This window comes from Dermochelys coriacea, chromosome 12 (assembly GCF_009764565.3).
Source record: "Dermochelys coriacea isolate rDerCor1 chromosome 12, rDerCor1.pri.v4, whole genome shotgun sequence".
NCBI lineage: Eukaryota > Metazoa > Chordata > Testudines > Dermochelyidae > Dermochelys > Dermochelys coriacea.
The window spans coordinates 33253995-33271899 of record NC_050079.1 but is presented as its reverse complement, the minus strand read 5'-3'; the positions used below and the strand labels follow the sequence as shown (position 1 = coordinate 33271899).

The following is a 17905-nucleotide window of genomic DNA, read 5'->3' as shown; positions in this document are numbered from 1 at the left end:
TAAAGAGACAAATCATCATCATTTATTTTTGAGACTATACAGTTAAATGCCATATCAGATATTCCTCAGGGAAAACAAACAATTACAGTGCAAAGGTAAAGATTAATTTAAATACCATTAAAATATAATTAAGTGTTAATAAAAGCATATGTTCTATTTGAAATTAAGTTATTTAAGCTTCAGTTTTTTTCACAAAGCTCACCACCCACTCCCTTTTTTAATGCCACAAAATGATTCATACTGCAAAAGTTTTCTAGGCTCCTGATCAAAAAGCTGCAACAGTTTAGATTTTTCGCTTTGGTCGTAGCAGAGCTTTAGAAGTCAAGCACCAAAGAAACAGATTTCTATGAATCATTACTGCCATAGCTCATACTTAAAAATATCAGGATTTCTGACAGGAGAGAGAGAGAGAATTTTGATCATATGCTGTCTTGAAACAATCCATGAAAGTTATACAAACTGGGCAAGCCTGACTCATGCCGTATGCCATATTGTAAATACAGTACTTCCCCTTGCTCAGTATAGTCAGTGATGTATGGAATAAAAAACAGCTCATTGCACCTAGTGTATACAACTTGTAAGATGTGATGTAAGAGAGAGGAGTGGTCAGCATTCAGCCTTTTTTTTGTATTCTGTTAAATGTTGCTTTTTTGCAATAGTTACTTGCCTGTTGTGCAAATCACTATTATTTGTAATGAAAAGTAACTGTATAGATGTAGTATTTGGTTATTCTTTGCCATGACATAAGGTGGTTTGCAAATGACAAAAAGGGTATTTCCCTAGGGTCAGTAGGTGGGTTGTCGCATTTTAATGTTCATGTAGTAAGATGAAGAGTCTTCTATTCATACTCTGGGTTCAAATCCTTCTCTGGTATGAAGAGTCCGTGCAGGTCCAGATGCAAGTTTACATTAACTGTGGCCCGAGCCATCTCTGTGAATGTTTTAGCATCCAAGATGAGCAGGAAGGGTGCTTTCCTAGGATCCGATGTCACAATGGAGGATAAAATAAGACCTAAAAAGGTATAAATAAGGAATGTATTTAAAAAGGGAGACAGACAGACAGACTTGCTTTCCCAAATAGAAAAGGCAACATCATCAACTGATAAGTCTGGATAATCAAGGACAGCAATGAAAACTGCTTTGTGGATCAAAAACTCTAACTGAGGCTTGGTCTACACTGGGCGGGGAAATCGATCTAAGTTACACAACTTCAGCTACGTGAATAATGTAGCTGAAGTCGATGTACTTAGATCTACTTACCACAGTGTCTTCACTGTAGTAAGTCGACAGCCGACGCTTTCCTGTCAACTCTGCCTATGCCTCTCACCCTGGTGGAGTACTGCAGTAGACAGGAGAGCACTCGGCAGTCGATTTATCGTGTCTAGAGTAGACGCAATAAATTGACCCCTGCTGGATTGATCGCTGCCCGTTGATCCAGTAGGTAATGTAGACAAGCCCTAAGAATGCTAAAACAAAACTACTAATGAATGCCTCCATCTTGTTGCTGATTTGCCTGGTGTATGCCACAAAGAAAAAAGATGCTGAAGCAGTAGTCTCAGTTACACATCACAACTGGTAACATGGTTGGGCATTTTAGCGGTGAGGCTAGGGACTTGAATGGATCCGACTGCACTCCCCATCCACTACTGTGGTTCCTCCAGAATAGGACTGGCAGGAGATGATGTGGGAGCTTGCAATACTACTGCATCTGTTGGGCCTGGTCTGTAGTTAGACCGCTTCAAGCTTCATTCAGTCTAGCAGTTTTGAAGAATTCTTTGATGCCAACCTGATAAAAGATGGCTCCACTGGGCTACATGAAAAATCCAATTGTTTTTAAAGTCTAGCTTGGGAGCATACATATGAGCTGATTTTGGCCCATTGTTCCTTTGCAGGAGTGGAAAGAGGCAGTCATATGCCCAATTTTGAGGAAGGATGACACAATGAAATGTAAGAACTAGCATGTCCTCTCCTTCCTCATTACAGCCTATAAAAATCTTATTTTGGATACTCTTACATAGACTTATTGTTTCGAGAGAGGAAATAGAAGGAGATGATCAGTGTGGATTCTGGAAAAACAGGTTCATTGTGGATCAAGTATTTTCAATTCATATGCTACTCAAGAAAAAATGGGAATATGATCAAAATATTGTGGCAAGGCACCTTCTTGGTTGGGGTAAAACAATCCCTCGTGGCTGCACGGGGCAGTCCATCCTTCTCTCAGCCAGTGTTTTGGGCTTGTTTTTCTCCCTTATGGGAGGGAATGCAGCCTCCCCTCCTAGAGAGGCTTGCTCCTACTCCCCTACTGGTAGCTTTTTTCTCTCTCCCCCTGCCCCTTCTCCCCAAAAAGGAGGGTTTAAAAAGGTCTCACAAAGCCCTTAGTTGGAATCAGCTGATCCTAATTGACCTCAGATAACTCCCTCTCAGCTGATCCTAATTGTTCTCTGGTAACTCCTTTTCAGCTGAACCTGATTGATCTGTAGTCACTCCTCCCCAGCTGATAGGAAGAAGGACCTTTTAACCTTCTGGGACTGTTTTCTACACCCCCCTCCTTGCAGTCATTTGTCCTGAGTTTATCACTATACATACATAATTTTTATAGACTTTATAGGAAAGCACATGATCGTATAATCACAAGATGGCCTCTGGGCCTCAAGGAAAAAAATCCCTGACAAAATTATTAGGATGGTACAGCTGGTACTAGAATGATCCTCAGAATGGAAAATCCACCTTATGAGAGGAGCCTCAAGGATCTGGACTTGTTTAGCCTAACCAAAAGAAGGTTGAGGGGAGATAGGACTGCTCTCTATAAATACATCAGAGGGATAAATACCAGGAAGGGAGAGGAGTTATTTAAGTTAAGCACCAATGTGGATACTAGAACAAATGGACATAACTGACCATCAACAAGTTTAGGCTTGAAATTAGGTAAAGATTTCTAACCAGAGGAGTGAAGTTCTGGAGCAGCCTCCCCGGAGAACAGTGGTGGGCAAAAAACCTAACTGGCTTCAAGACTGAGCTTGACGAGTTTATGGAGAGGCTGGTATGACAGGACTGCCTACAATGGCATGATGCCGATCTGCAACTGCTCTCAGCAAATATCACCAATGGCTGGTAATGGGACACTAGGTGTGGAAGGTTCTGAGCTAAGCATATCTTGGAAGGATAATCTTATGGTCTTTGACCTCATGGCTCACCAAGGAGAAGATGGAGGAATAATATTGAGAAAGATCTAAGAGTGCCTAATGTGAATTACCATTAACAGAAAAAATTACCATTAATGGGGAAAATATGCCATTGAGAGAAAGCGGTTAGGGCAGATGGTGAAAAAGTTAAGGACCTCCATCTCCATGGTCTACAGAGCGAAGAAGTAGTAGTAGCAGACATCTTTGTTTGCAGGAGCACAATGGCTGGGGCTAATTTTACTTACCCTGTGGCACAGTTGTTCAGTGGAAGAGATTTCATATTAAAGGTCATTGACAATAAAACAGTTAAAATTTCTGATTCTTCATTGCAAGTCATCTTGACAGCGTAGGGCTCTATATACTTATATATATGTTTATCCCCAATTTATTAGAAGAGCAGTCTTCTTACCATCATCCTCTTCTTTTAAATCAGGACTCGGAACAAAGACAGGCTCGGCTGGCCAGCAGTGCTCCTCCTCCCAGCTGAGCTTTTTCTTTGTCAGAACATCAAATTTTGCTATCTAAATTATTAAGACAAAAATAATTCTTCAATCTCCATTCTAGCTCTTAATTTCACAATCAATCATTCTGTGTACCGTACAACAGGGTGTCTGGGTAAAATGATGGGATCAGTACTGCAAGTCAGGAAGCAATGGAGATATAATTACTCCAGCATGCCACAGATGAAATATTTGGAAAACTTTAGGCTCCTCAGTCAGGTTTAGTGGCTGTATAGTCACAGAATCTTGTTTGTATTTAACAGAAGACAATTTTACTTTAGAGCAGAAATTGATACTGTTTTACTACATTTCAACTATACCTGTCAACCAAGGATCTTAAAGCATTTCACAAACCTTAGTTAATTATTTAAGCCAGATGACATCTCTGTGTCAGGTGAGTCAATAATATCATCCCCATTTTACAGAACATGAGCCTGAGACACAAAGTTTAAGTGACCTGCGCAAGGTCGCACAGGAAGCTTATAGCAAAGCAAGGAATAGAATTCAGAACCTCCTGATCCTTAGTCCTGTGGTTCAATCATTTTCTTTTTTGTGTGACCTCAGTCTTTACCAAGGTAAAAAACCTTAAGTAGTTAAACAGAACAAATATTAAAACAAAATCAAAGAGACAAGGCGAGTGAGGTAAAATCTTTTATTGGACCAGTGTCTGTTGGTGAAAGAGACAAGCTTTTGTGCTTACACAAAGCAGAAGAACTCATTGTCAGCTTGAAAGCTTGTCTCTTTCACCACCAGAGGTTGGTCCAATGAAAGATATTACCTCACCCACCTTGTCTCTCTAATGTCCTGTGATCAACACAACTACAACCACACTGCAAAAAACAAAATCAGTTCATTGTGATGGTTAAGTAGCTAGTAAACCAATGGGGCCAGGATTTCACCCATGTACTGTAAATATCTCCTCATCTCACCCAACGCCCAGTATGACAGAGTTACGATTTCACATTCAGCTCCGTTATCTTCTGTTTGCATCTGCATTGCTAAAGGTAAATCACTGTTCCCCTTGTGAACCCCAAATCTGAAGAGATCCCTGACTTAGAACTTAAAGGTATTTAAATAAATTATAAGAGAAAATATACAAAACAATATCAGATGTCTTCATTGCACCTACTGCATATCACAAATACCCAAAGGATTAGGCAATATAAAAAAACCCACCAAAACAAATTCTAACTCAACAACTATGGTTGTATTTAAGTCATTTGTAAAGGAGGATTATCTTAGTTAGAAATCACAAAATTGCTGATTTGTTTGAGCTGTATCAAATACGCTGACAAACATTTTATTGCATCATCGACTATATAATGTTACATATCCAACTTTATTTTGTAATCAGCTGGGATAATTAAAAACAGGAACAAATAGTGAGCTCTATCTGCTTGGCCTTATATTCTCTCTGTAGGTTTTAGGATAGATTGTGCTGAATGAGCAACAAGCATCAAGAGCCAGCTTGTCTACAGAACTTTCTCCTACCCTCAGTTAACAGGATTTTCCAGCTTACAATGTACTTGTGTCCTAAGAAGTCTCTCCTTAAAAACTGGTATCATGGAGGAGCATGGGGCTGGGGCTCTTCCAGTCTAGGGCTGGTGCTGCAACATAAATTAAAGCTTCCTGAAAACATCAGAGGGTCAGAGTGAAGGGTGCGTTGTGATGAAATAGGCATCTCTGTATGTGGTAATAACAGTCCGTATTCTCAGCTGGTGTTAAGTGGACATAGCTCCATAATGAAGCTACACGGATTTACAGCAGCTGAGAATCTGGCCCAATTGGTTTTATTTTTGTCATGTGGGCAATGTAGGACTTATGCCCTTAACTTTTCATCCTTTTGCTTGGAGTGTGTAGTGCCAGAGTTTGTAAATTTGATACGTAAAAACATATTGTTATGACTTACTTGTTTAAGAAATGTGAATTTTTTATGTTTGGAACATTCGCAGTACAGAGCAGAACAACTGGTTAGTAGTGTTCCAATTCTGACCTCACAACCAGGCAGCTTCACTATAGTTGTATGGATGTAGATCAGGGCATAATTTGGACCATGTAGGTTAGCTAGTGAAATAAACTGCCTTCACTATTTGCACAAGTTTAATTTGATTTGGGTTATATGAATACAGCCATGCAATATGCAATCAGTGTTATATTATACCTTTGTGGGAACTGGACTCCACCGAACTTCTGTTGCATAGAAATATCTGTATTTTTTGCCATTATAATCATAGTTGATGCGAGGCAGCTCTATTGCTACAGGTAAAGTGAAACATACATACTGATAACAAGGAAGAAAAATAGCACAACTGTACATCTAAGACATGCTAAAAAAAATGAAGTACATCATTGTCAAGATCTTCAGTTAACCTCTGCAATTTATATGCCTTGGCAGAGTCTATGTTAAGTTTTGCTTAGACTTTATGTACAGATATATGGATATATTTTAAAAAAATTGAAAGCTGAACAATTATATAGGTGATGCAAATTCATAAACCACTGACATTTCACTGTCATGGTTTCACTCTCAGCCTCATAATCCTCCAATGTATTTATAGTCTTACTATTCAGTTACCTTTATTTTTCCATAAATACATAGTAATATAGTGCGTTTACCTGTGAAGTGTAATTGGAGAGCTCTTCCCCAAAGTAAAAATAGATAAATATATGCATATAGATAATCTTGCATATTTAGATCCCATGATCTCAGATCTGACCTGTAACTTTAATGTCATGATATTTTGAGCATTCGTAATCTACTGTTCCTTGAACAGCTATTCCCATTAGACTTGCATTAATTCTTCATTTAACCTGGATCTAGTTAGGTCACTGAGGTGAACCCATGCGGCCATGCAGAACCTCACTGTTCATCTCCAGGACCTGACTGCTAGATCAGGGCTAGATTATATAGAAGTATTTAAGAGATACTAGCAGGGGGTGCTGGGACAATTTTTTTATAGTGAGGGGTCTGAAAGCCATTGAACCAAACTGTAATCCCTGTATTTGATGGAAACCACTTCAAGCCATGGGGTGCTGCCGCACCTCCACCTGAACTTCGAACACCCTCGATATCACACTAGTCCGTTATTATAATGCACCTACATTTAAGAAAATACAATGGAAGATTTTTAATGAACACATCTCACCTTCACATAACATTTCAGGCTGACAATAGATGTTTCCATCTTTTTCTTTCAGAGCAGTTGCAGTAGTTGACGGAAGTTTGACTAAATTAGTACCTACTTCTGCATCCTGCAAGAGAGAGATGCTAAAACCAACAAGACATTTCAAAGGACATTTTTCTAATTTAGGACTTTCATCAAGGTTGATTTTACTGTATGTAAATTGCTATTAGGTTCCATTTGGCATAAGCCAGATGATCCAACTTCAAAAGGCTGCCTTCTTAGCGGCATTTATCTTGCATTATTAGACTATGAGCATTTCCATTTAAAAGCCCTTAATTTGCAGGGGATTCTAATAAATCAGCTATGGATCAAACTTGATAAAGGTGTCAGCCCAGATGGTATTTTTGCTTTATCACAGAAGCAGTGTAAATTCATCATGCTATTTGGAAGTTAGGGCTTAAGGCTGGGATTTTCACAGTCATTTAAGGGAGTGAGGCACCTAAGTCATTCGGGCTTGGGCTCTCATATCCCTTCAACTCCTTTGAAAATCCCAGTGTATAAAAAATAAATGTAATGGCTTCTCATTTTAAGCATGCGCACATGCACACGCGTGTGTGTGTGTGTATGTATGTATATATATCTAGCCCATGTATTATCCTCAACAGACAATGTTAAATAGACACCATGTACATTGATGCCATTTGGTGTTTTTTAAAAAGCTTAACGCTGATATTTACTTTAATGAAAATGCCACAGAGTGTTCATATTAGTAGTTCAATGAGATTTTTCGGTATAGTGTCTTTCTGTACAATGCTGCTGAATTCTTAGATTGCAAGGTAGGAAAGCAGGACAATTTGAGCAGATCCATCATAAGAATGCAAGAATGGCCATACTGGGTCAGACCAACAGTGGCTGGTGCCACATGCTTCAGAGGAAATTAACAGAACAGGGCAATTTCAAGTCATCCATCCCCTGTCGTGCAGTCCCAGCTTCTGGCAGTTGGAGGTAGGAACACCCAAAGCATAGGGTTTCATCCTTGACCATCTTGGCTATTAGCCATTTATGGACCTCTTCTCCATGTATCAAATGTATCCTCCTGCATTGCTGCAGAACTGTTTTCATGGCATTAAAAAGACCCAGTTTCCAGGGTGTAACAAGGCAGACAGTATCAGCCATTCCAAACGGAATCAGGCTGAAACTTGCCTGGCAAGTTGCTGAGCAGAATATGAGTTTTTCCTACAAAACAATGATGTGAAACAGATAAGCTGTTTCAAAGCTACAGAAAGGTTTGATCCTCTTCCCCACTTTAGTAAAGCTCTCATCGAAATAAAAATCCCATCTTCATAAAATTACTATTGAAAAGCAGCTAAGTTTTTTTTTCAGGGAGGAGTTTGGTAGGTAGCTTGCGGGGGTTCTGTGGGGGGGGGGCAGGGTGGGAATAATTTTTCACAAGCTTCCACTAATGTGCATTAGATTGTATGTGCAAAAACCCATGCTTGCACCTGCCAATCAAGAGCCACACTGACATTTATTCATGTGAGGTAGCACCTTGCCCCACAAACAGTTCCATTGACTTTGAAGAGACTAGTCAAGTTGAATAGGACCTTTCTCCATGAACAAAGGAATCAGAAGCTGGCACCAGGTAACTGCCCATTGCTTGTGCAAATATAAATTGCCCTGTGCACACAAACAAACAATTACATACCTCCCCAAATTTTGTGGATATTATTAAAAAAAAATCAGGAATTTGGACGTGGCCTGGCAAACCAATGCTTCATACACTTTTTCATTTAGTGAGTTATTCAAAATACTGCTCAAATATAATAGATTAAATGTTACCTTGTCAAACCCCAGAGGAACCACAAATCGCTTGCAGGCTGGTATGGAAGTGAGTTTGGTGTTTTTCTCCAAGTCTTTATTCAGGTTTTTTAAATAGAACATTTCATACAGGCTATTGTCTGAATAGGAAATGACATCAATAACAACATGGCCATCCTCCTCATAAGCATTCACATGGTGAAAAAGGACCATGGCATCTGTATAAATCTTGGTGGATATATCCTTTTTGGTCTGTTTGTCTATGAGGTGAATCCAAGTCTGAAAGATGGCAAACACGCTAATGTTTAATAAGCAGCGAATACGTAATTTAAAAAAAAGTTATTTCATTGCAAACCAGTGTTTCCAACTCGATGATGGTACATTTGCTTTATTTATAATGATGGATTTGGAGTACACAGGTTGTGGCATTAAGAGGCGAGATTCTGGGTAAGAGGCACAGCACAGAGCATGCAGGCTGGAGGTGGGGTGAGGCGGCAGCTTTCAACCACTTTTACACCCTCCCAATTCAGGGCTTCTCTGGGAGCTGAAGTGGCCTCCATAAAAAAATTTTGGGCCCTTGGGAGGTGTCTAAATTACAGTCACCTGTCTCACCTGACCGGACCCTCCACAGTGCTACATGCAGAGGGCAACATGCCCTCTCACCCATGATTCCAACTCTGGCATACCAGGGGCACCCTCAGAAGACAGCCTGCATTTGCCTTCTCCTGTTTCTGCATTAGGAGAATTCTCCCTCAGCTGAACACAGGGTTTTTAGAGTGCCTTTATGCCAATCTGGTCCTCTTGCCTCACGTAAAGGAGCCAGAATGGGGATTAGAATCTCAACTAAAGTCTCTACACTTATTGACCTAAATGTGTATACTATTATATAATATGTTGTTTAAACTAGAGGTGATTGTACGTGGTTACTTGACATGACAGATGAGCAGAATCTCTCTGCTGCTGTGGGATATTTCTAATAGTACCTAATACTATTCTTTCTCTCAGGTACCTTGACACCAGAGATTTACTTATTGGAATTTTAGATGGGGTGGTTTAGGAGTCTTAAGGAAAGATCCTGCTAGCTACTGAAAATATATATAGGACGAGAGGGGGAAACGCATTCCTCTAATGGGAAGTGACTGAACTTTTACAGTCAGGGAAAATATAGTATAGAGTGGGAGTGGCTTCCCCCCACTGCTTGGCACGTAGTAGGAAAAGTACCTTATCTTCCTTATGGAAGGAAAGGCAGGACGCCCAGTTGACACCTCTGAAGTAGGCAGTTGCCAACTTGAGAATGTCCAGTTTGAATGGCTGCTCTATGAAGATGATATAATTTTCTGTAACTCCAAAACTGTGATAGTAGCTTGGGTGAAGGAGAGACTTGGAAGGGATAGAGCAAAACACGTCCAGGTGTTTGAGACAGGACAACTTCTTTTCTTTCTCTGAACATAAATTAGAAAGATAAACTATAATTATGTAAATAGTATTTGCCACTCAGATTCCTTTGCATTCTCCTCGTAGGGGCAGAGTTCCTTCTCTTCTCCAGGATTAGCAGGGGAATTAGCCCCCTAGCCAACAACTCACACAGATAAGACCAGGGCCATCCATGCAGAGGACTTGAGCCTTTGCAGTTACTCCCAGCCCCTGGGGAGTTACTCAGAGGCCACTGCCCCTGAAGTTCCAGCATTGAGGGGGACAGAAGATAAGTATTGTACGTAGCTGTACAGAAGTGACTGTATGGCCCCATGCTAGTGTAACCTCCTGGTGAGCTTGTGCTTCTGGTCACCTCTGTGCCACAGATTATGTGAGTCTATTACAACCCTACCTATAGTGCCTGGCGCTTAAATTGTAGCCATTCATTCTTTTCACTCTGGAAGGCTCAAGTTCAATCCTGATGTATTGGCCAATAGGGTAACAGCTACATTAGCAGCCAGGCCCTGCTCCATTGCTACATTTAACAGAAATGCACAGAAAGTAGATCACCATGAAGAAGAAAAGGGGAGAAACTATATGAGCTGCGACACGAGTGCAAAGAAACCAATGAACAGCCTTTGCTTTGGTGAGGGCTAGCATTGGCAAAGCTGGTGAGGAATGAGACCTACATACAGTTTCATGTATTGTGCCTCGCTCTAACCAAACACTGTCTGTCCCCACTTTTATAGGTATTTTCACCCACTGTCCTTTTCCCTGAAAGTATATTTATAAAAAAAGACATTTTACAAATTCAAATACTACATGCTGGATACATTTTTTTTTCTGTGCTTCATCCGTTAACATATCTCACAATGCAGAGAATGGCAAGCTAGGAGTAGGGACTAATCCTTCTGAAACAACAACATTCTTCAGAACTGAAATATGAACAGGATACAGTGATAAAGATGAACCTGTTCAAACACCAAATACCCAACTAGGACGAGCAGCTAGTTCAGGAGTCTCAGTCTTTTTCCAATGTAATTTTCATGCAGTTACTCACCACCTGTCACCTTAACAGTGAAATGTCAAATGTCTTTGTACAAAGAAGTGATGTTAAAAAACAAACAGTGATTCAGTTGGTTTCTAGACCTTTTGTGGCACAGCCCTCCACCCTCAAAAGAAAAACAGCAACAAACTAACAAGGAACTCAGACACTAGCAGAAGCCATCTCTTACCTGGCACTGAGGAAGGAATCTTAAATATAACATATTTTGTCTTCCCCTTGTCAACTATAGAGGTGCCCATATTGAGAACATTTCCAGCGCTGTCATAATGGGGATGAGAAGTCGCCAGGTTCACCGCTACATATTTATTGTAGTCAACCTAACCAATGGACAGCATAAGGATGTATAAAGAGTACGTGAAATTACTAAACCTACATCACAAAAACTATCTCCCCCTTTGGCACTAATGGCCTTCCCATTGGCAACCCCAGCACAAGACCAAAGACTCAGGCCCTGTTTCAGGAAAGCCTTCGAATTCAGGAATCAACTTGCTTAACTTTTAAGTCTTGAAGTTAAAAACATTGAACTCAGTGGGACTTAAGCATGTGCTTAAATGATTTCCGTATTCTGGGCTTGAATGGGTCATGGATGCTGAGCTTTTAACCCTAAAGGTCACCTCCGGGGTGAGGCACACGGGAAGAAGGTTTGTGTAAGCAAAGGTAATTGCCAGTGCCAATCCCTTACTGAATGGGCTTCACACAGCAAGGCTGTAAAACCAGCAGCTTTCATGAGCAAAAAGATTTCTAAGTTATTTAAAGTCGATAAACTGTATTATAGCAGGGGATAAGGACTGGGAGGTTATACACAGTAGAGAAGGTTAACTAAAAAACATATCTTAATGTATCTAGACTCACTTTTTTAGAAAATTAAAGAAATGTCTTGCATAAGGAAATTCAGATGGTCTAATGACTGAGGAAGTTGTGATATAACTGACCTAGAGAATTAATTACACATTATATAAATTGTTGCGTAATAGGGATAGCTAGTAGGATCAGTAATCAAAAGGAATAATTCAAAATAATCAGATGCCATAAACACAAGACCTGACATTATGCTTACAGCCAAGTAGGATTATGCACAAGTTAAAACTGCAAAAGCCAATACTACTCTAAGACACCAGGAATTTTGTAGTTTGAAAGAAATGAAGACTAAAATATTGTAAGTTAAAATAACTGAAATTATAAGTTGGCAACAACAACTACCCCAGTCTCCATGGCTCCCAAATGGCCTATTCTGACACAGGAAGCACTGGCTAAAAAACATTTTATCTTTCCACATTTACTTATGTCAAATTTGGCCACCTTTAACCTGACACCCCAGACTGTAAAGGTCAGCATGACACTGTATTCATTAGCAGATAAAGCATCCATGTTGGATACCATGTTTTACCTTCTCTAATGTCTCCAGGGTGTGAGGATTAATTTTCCTAATGAAGTTAGTCTCGCTTGTAGCATAATAATCCTCACCAGTTTTCATAATATTGATCAGGCAGTTATCTGTGAACTCAGGAATGGTGTGGGACAAGTAGCAGAATGCCCTGTGGGGATGAAAATGTTATATAAATACATTAATCTTTGAGAAGATCAGCTATTTTATAGTTGCTTTCACTCTCAAATGGGACAGAAGTGATCATGGCTCTGTTTGTTACTTGTTTAGGGTTATCCTCCCCTTGAGCCACTCATAGAACTGGAAGTTGTGCCTGCTATTAGAGAGCAGGATGTGACTTCTATGCAGCACAATCATTGGAAGTGAGTTTATTATTGAATTTGTACTCTCTCTGCTGGCTAGTCCTACAGCAACACTCTTAACCCAATCTGGAAGTGTGGACACACACAACTGCTGCTTTTGCATGCACAAACAGTTCATCTAATATCTGGCCAATCCTGCTCCTATTGGAATCAATGGCAAAACCACCATTGACTTGAATGGGAGTAGACACTAGTGTGTGTGTGTGTGTGTGTGCGCGCGCATGCTTCTACATGCAGTTAGAGATCACATTTTGAAAGTCTGGCCCAGTAGGTCATAGATATTGGTAACTTTTTCAATACGCTTTGGTAAGAAAGTGGTGGATTAATACTTCCTCTGACAATACGTTTTTATTCCCAAAAATATTCCCTATCATATTACCACAGTGTTAAAATAAAGACTTTGGGCATAAACTGCTTGATTGTTTTCTGTAATTCTTGCTTAAAGAAATCAAAAGATTTATTGGAGTACTGTGAGTAATAACTCCAGCACACACAGGCAGGATTTAACTTTGTAATTGTTACTTGCAATGTGCCAATAAATCCTTTGATTTCTATAAGCGAGTATTAAATTTTTTAAAATGTATACAAAGACTGGAAATTAGATCCCTGGCATTGCCAATGGTGTGTCAATTTTAAATTTACATACAAACATTGGGGCTTATTTTGTATATGCCGAGGGGAAATTGAAAAGCAGTTGTGTTGGAGAAATAGAAAGCAGAACCTCGTTAGAAAAATATTGCTTACTTGGCAAATAGGTTTTTGCATGGATCTGGATAAGCCATAGTTCCAAACTCTGACACCACAATTCTGTTTGCTTCTATATTGCAATTGTATGCGTCACTGCGGAGGTATTTACTTCTGTAGTAAACTTCGCCTGACAAAGGGCAAACAAAATGCATCTGATGAAGCGAGTTGTAGCTCATGAAAGCTTATGCTCAAATAAATTTGTTAGTCTCTAAGGTGCCACAAGTACTACTTCTCTTTTTGCAAAATCTTTGTATTACATGCATACTCAGAAGATATTTATTTTCCTTAGAAAATTAATATAGAACATGTGTCAGATAAAGAAATTACAGTAGAACCTCATCTGGTTGGCCCAGTTAAGCAGACTATGGATTGCTTTCAACCCCTAATTTTTCAGGTGGTGTTTTGGGTCTCTGAAAAAATTTCAGGGGAAAATGGGACTGTCTGTACTTTATTTAACCCAGGGTTGTGAGTTCAATCCTTGAGGGGGCCATTTAGGGATCTGGGGCAAAAATTGGGGATTGGCCCTGCTTTGAGCAGGGGGTTGGACTAGATGACCTTCTGGGGTCCCTTCCAACCCTGATATTCTATGATTCTATTCCAATTTTTTATACTTATAGGCTGTCAACACTGATAGCCCAAATTTTGACTTACCCACTTTTCTTGGTTCATAAAATGTTTAGGCAATATTTTGTGTATTGGATGTTGAGAAGAAGGTTTTCAACTAAAAATGTCAGCACTCGAAAGCAACTCTACATTAACTTATCTACATGATGGAGCGGGAAGAATAAATTGTAAGTTTCAAGTTCCTAAGGAATTGTTACAACAAACATTGAGGGAGTTCTAAAATTATGAAAGACAACATGACTTTTTCCTTTTTAAAAATCCCACTTTACTAAATTTGACCATTTAAGCTTTAAAGGCAGTTCCTTTAAACTCTCAATGATGCTGTCACTAAAACTATCTAACCCACCCCTAATCCAGAATAACCCTTTGTTACATTCCTAAAAACCTCCTCTCTAGAGCTGGAATACTTGCAGGCAGCTGTTCATGAGCATGTTTATGATACTCATCACTAAAATATTTGAACACCTGTCAAACAATGAATTATGCCTCACAGCACCCTTGTGAAGTAGGGAAGGATTATTATTCTCATTTTATACACTAGGAACTATCACAGAGAGGTGAAGTGACTTGCCAGTCATCACATAAGAAGTCTGTGGGAGAGTCACACACAGAACCCAGATCCCAGAACTCTTATTTCTGTGCTTTAATCACCAGCCCATGGTTCCTCCATCAGGAGAACAGTATGCATCTCCAGACATAATGGGGGAGGGGTGGCGGAAATTGATTTTTTTGGCAAATTTCAGTCTCCAGTGTTTGTAAAAAAGCAGCACTCTTCTAGGCCTGAAGGAATGCCTGTATAGATTAAGCCACTTCAGGCATATGGCATGTGTGTCTGAACAAACACAGCTCCCTTTGCTTTATGTGGTGCAATAAACTGGCAGTTTCAATGTCTGTCCATTTCTGTTTATGGCTGCATTCTTAACAGGCACTGAACTGGGGAGGCAGACAGGAAATGTGTTTCTGGAATCTCTCATCCCAACACAGCAATGGAAAATAAAAAACGAACAGGGGCAGGGAACCCAATTCTCCTACAAAGCTTGTATATTGTGCAGCAAATAAGCACAATGAAAAACAGCCCCCATTATATTCTAAAGCAGATGAAATAATATTCTATTTCCATATTTTACGGTCAGGTTGAGATTAAAAAGAAACCAGTATGGACAGAGGAAATATTGCTTCTGATCATTTCCAGCATCTTGCCTGAGGGTAGCAAGTAGGATTTGGACATTCATTTAAGTATTGTTTATATAAACACAGTAAATATACCTGAGACCTGATTTGCAAGCTAAGTGGCACAGTGGCCTAGTTTCACTTTTGGCTGCTGTCATAACTAGGTTCAAATCCTAAGAGGGTGTGTAACCCATAATGTAAATAGGCTGTTTTCCCATGTCTAGGAAACCTCTGTACATGATGGTACTATTAGCTGATTCAGTTTGGAATCGTGCCGGTACTGGGGCTCTGGATGGAAGCATAGTAGCAAAGTCTCTATACCTCCTGGATGCGCCATGGCTACCTTCAGCTGTGGCAGAGGCAAAAGCTGCTATGTGCTGCCAAACAGCTGCAGAATGGAAGTTGTAAACGGAAATGCAATTCTATTGTGAGCTGCATTTCTTAATCCTTTACTTTAATGTCTACTCAAAACCATGGTATCTAGAGCAGTCCACCAGAAATCCTGCCCTAGAGTGAAATCTTGAACCCACTGAAATCAGTGGGAGATTTGCCATTGGCTTCAGTGGAGCCAGGATTTTACCCCGGTGTAAATATTCTGTATTGCACAGCTCTATGCATAGTGCCCACAGCACAAGCCTGTGAGAGCCTCAGGCACCTCAGCTCCCACTGAAGTCAACCTCAGGAAGGGTCAAAAGACCTGGCCCTTTAATGGGTACTAACATCCTTGAGGGAAACATAATTGACTTACATTTTTAAAATATTTCAATTAGTTACTATGAGCCAGCTTTTTCTCTGCATTAGAGCAGGTTTGTCTCATGCCACCAGCATAAATCTGATCTAAAGCCAATGTAGCTGTCCCAGGGAGGGTCACCCCAGTGTAAGGGGGGGAATCATCTTGTGCCACTGAGCCACTATAACAGCTCCTAGGCACCCCTTTCCCTGCAGCCAGAGAAGGGCTGTAGCTGGAAGAAAAGGGTATGGCTGGGCATTCCTGCTGCCCAGCAATCCTAAGGTTCTCGAATGTTTTTTTGGGGCCAAGGGCAGCTGGTGCAAATTAGAGCAGCCTTTAGAAGACTGATCCAGCACAGAAGCCCCAGGATCAAGGGAACATGCAAGGCTGACTTTAAGCCACCTTTGCACATTCCCCTTCTGAGGTGAGCACAGCATTTCCACCTCAGAGAAGGAAAGTCGCACTGAGAAGGGCAAGACCAGTACCCCTTCTCTCTTTGGCAGCTGTGTCTGTAAGACTGCATTGACTGTCCTTCCCTTCATTTGATGCTCACTAGGTACACCGACCCTTGTTAGTCTAATGTTTTGCAGGACCCCTAACCAACCGTATGTCCGACAGGACCTTTAGCTAAGCATCTGAAACAATTCAATATACAAATATTGTAAGCAGACTCCACCCACATTTATAAAACCTCACGCTCCTGTTTAGAGACCAAGACTTGTTTTGGATGCTCGCACTATAAGGCTGCAACCTACCATTTTTAAATGTAAAACTGTGAATCAGAGCCAAGCCATCAAACCAATGATTATATTGGGTTTCCCCCACTGTGTGCATGCCTGGGCCATTGCGAAGAAGAATCCCCCGCAGCCAGCTTGGTAGCTCACCTGTAAAGAAAAAGGACACAGTTCATTTCCACTCCAAGTCAAAGGTAACCTTGTGCACTAAAGGACAAATTTCCAAAGGTAAACAGGTACATGGATGATGCAAGTCAGGATTTTACAATTGCGTATTTGCCATTTAGGTTTGCCTAACGATGCGGCCCTCATTATATGCAAAATTGAAAACATGAAATTACCTGAACATAATTTACTAATTATAAGAGATTGATGAGGGAGGAGTATTTTCTTCCTGAACTTTCATTTTAAAATTATCCATCTAATCCCATTTGCTATTACCAGCAAAAGCCAGGAGTTACCAGAAATAAATTATAGGAGTTATTTACAGATCAAATGCCTCAGTGGCCAAGATGCCAATGTAAACTGAAGGCTGGGTGAATTCCAGTAACAATCCCACTAATGAAATTACACAGTGTAATGAAGCATCATGATGGCAGTGCTTTAGAACACTAATAATGTCAATTCTCAGAGTATAAATAAAGATTATAAATATTGTATTGATACTACATAAGTGCTGTCCAGGGTTGAATACAAGATACAGGGATTTGGTGATTTATGACACATGAGGAACAAGTTACTACATGTTATTCACAAAAAACTCTTTGCTAAAAAAGCATTAAGGTTGCAAAGTCAAGCATTCACAAGTTAGGAAATGCCAGAATTAAGCTTGCCTGTTTTTCCTTTGTCATATGCATGTGCTATTGTCTTAAATTACTTTATCACATTCTATTTTTTCTCCACAAGACCACAGCCTCAGTCAGTGCACAAAATGGATGACACTCATTTAATGAGAAGCTCTTCAATATTTTGTGTCTTCCTCATTGTTCAATGGGAGACCCCACAGCACTCAGTTCAAACCCTGCTCCAAAGACAAAATTATTAATAGAGC

At 40.1% G+C, this 17905-nt stretch overlaps 1 protein-coding gene across 1 annotated transcript in view; it reads right to left on the bottom strand.

Moving 5' to 3' along the window:
* Window positions 1-17905, bottom strand: part of BCO1 (beta-carotene oxygenase 1) — a 31356-nt gene continuing 13451 nt past the window's right edge. Inside the window, exons 2-11 of the mRNA XM_038368085.2 lie at window positions 16876-17004; window positions 13594-13723; window positions 12491-12638; window positions 11273-11420; window positions 9846-10066; window positions 8646-8903; window positions 6828-6933; window positions 5843-5937; window positions 3591-3702; window positions 1-1011 (exon numbers count right to left, since the gene is read on the bottom strand). Of these exons, the coding sequence (XP_038224013.1) occupies window positions 839-1011; window positions 3591-3702; window positions 5843-5937; window positions 6828-6933; window positions 8646-8903; window positions 9846-10066; window positions 11273-11420; window positions 12491-12638; window positions 13594-13723; window positions 16876-17004 (1520 nt within the window). The 3' untranslated portion in view covers window positions 1-838. The remainder of the gene's footprint in view (window positions 1012-3590; window positions 3703-5842; window positions 5938-6827; window positions 6934-8645; window positions 8904-9845; window positions 10067-11272; window positions 11421-12490; window positions 12639-13593; window positions 13724-16875; window positions 17005-17905) is intronic.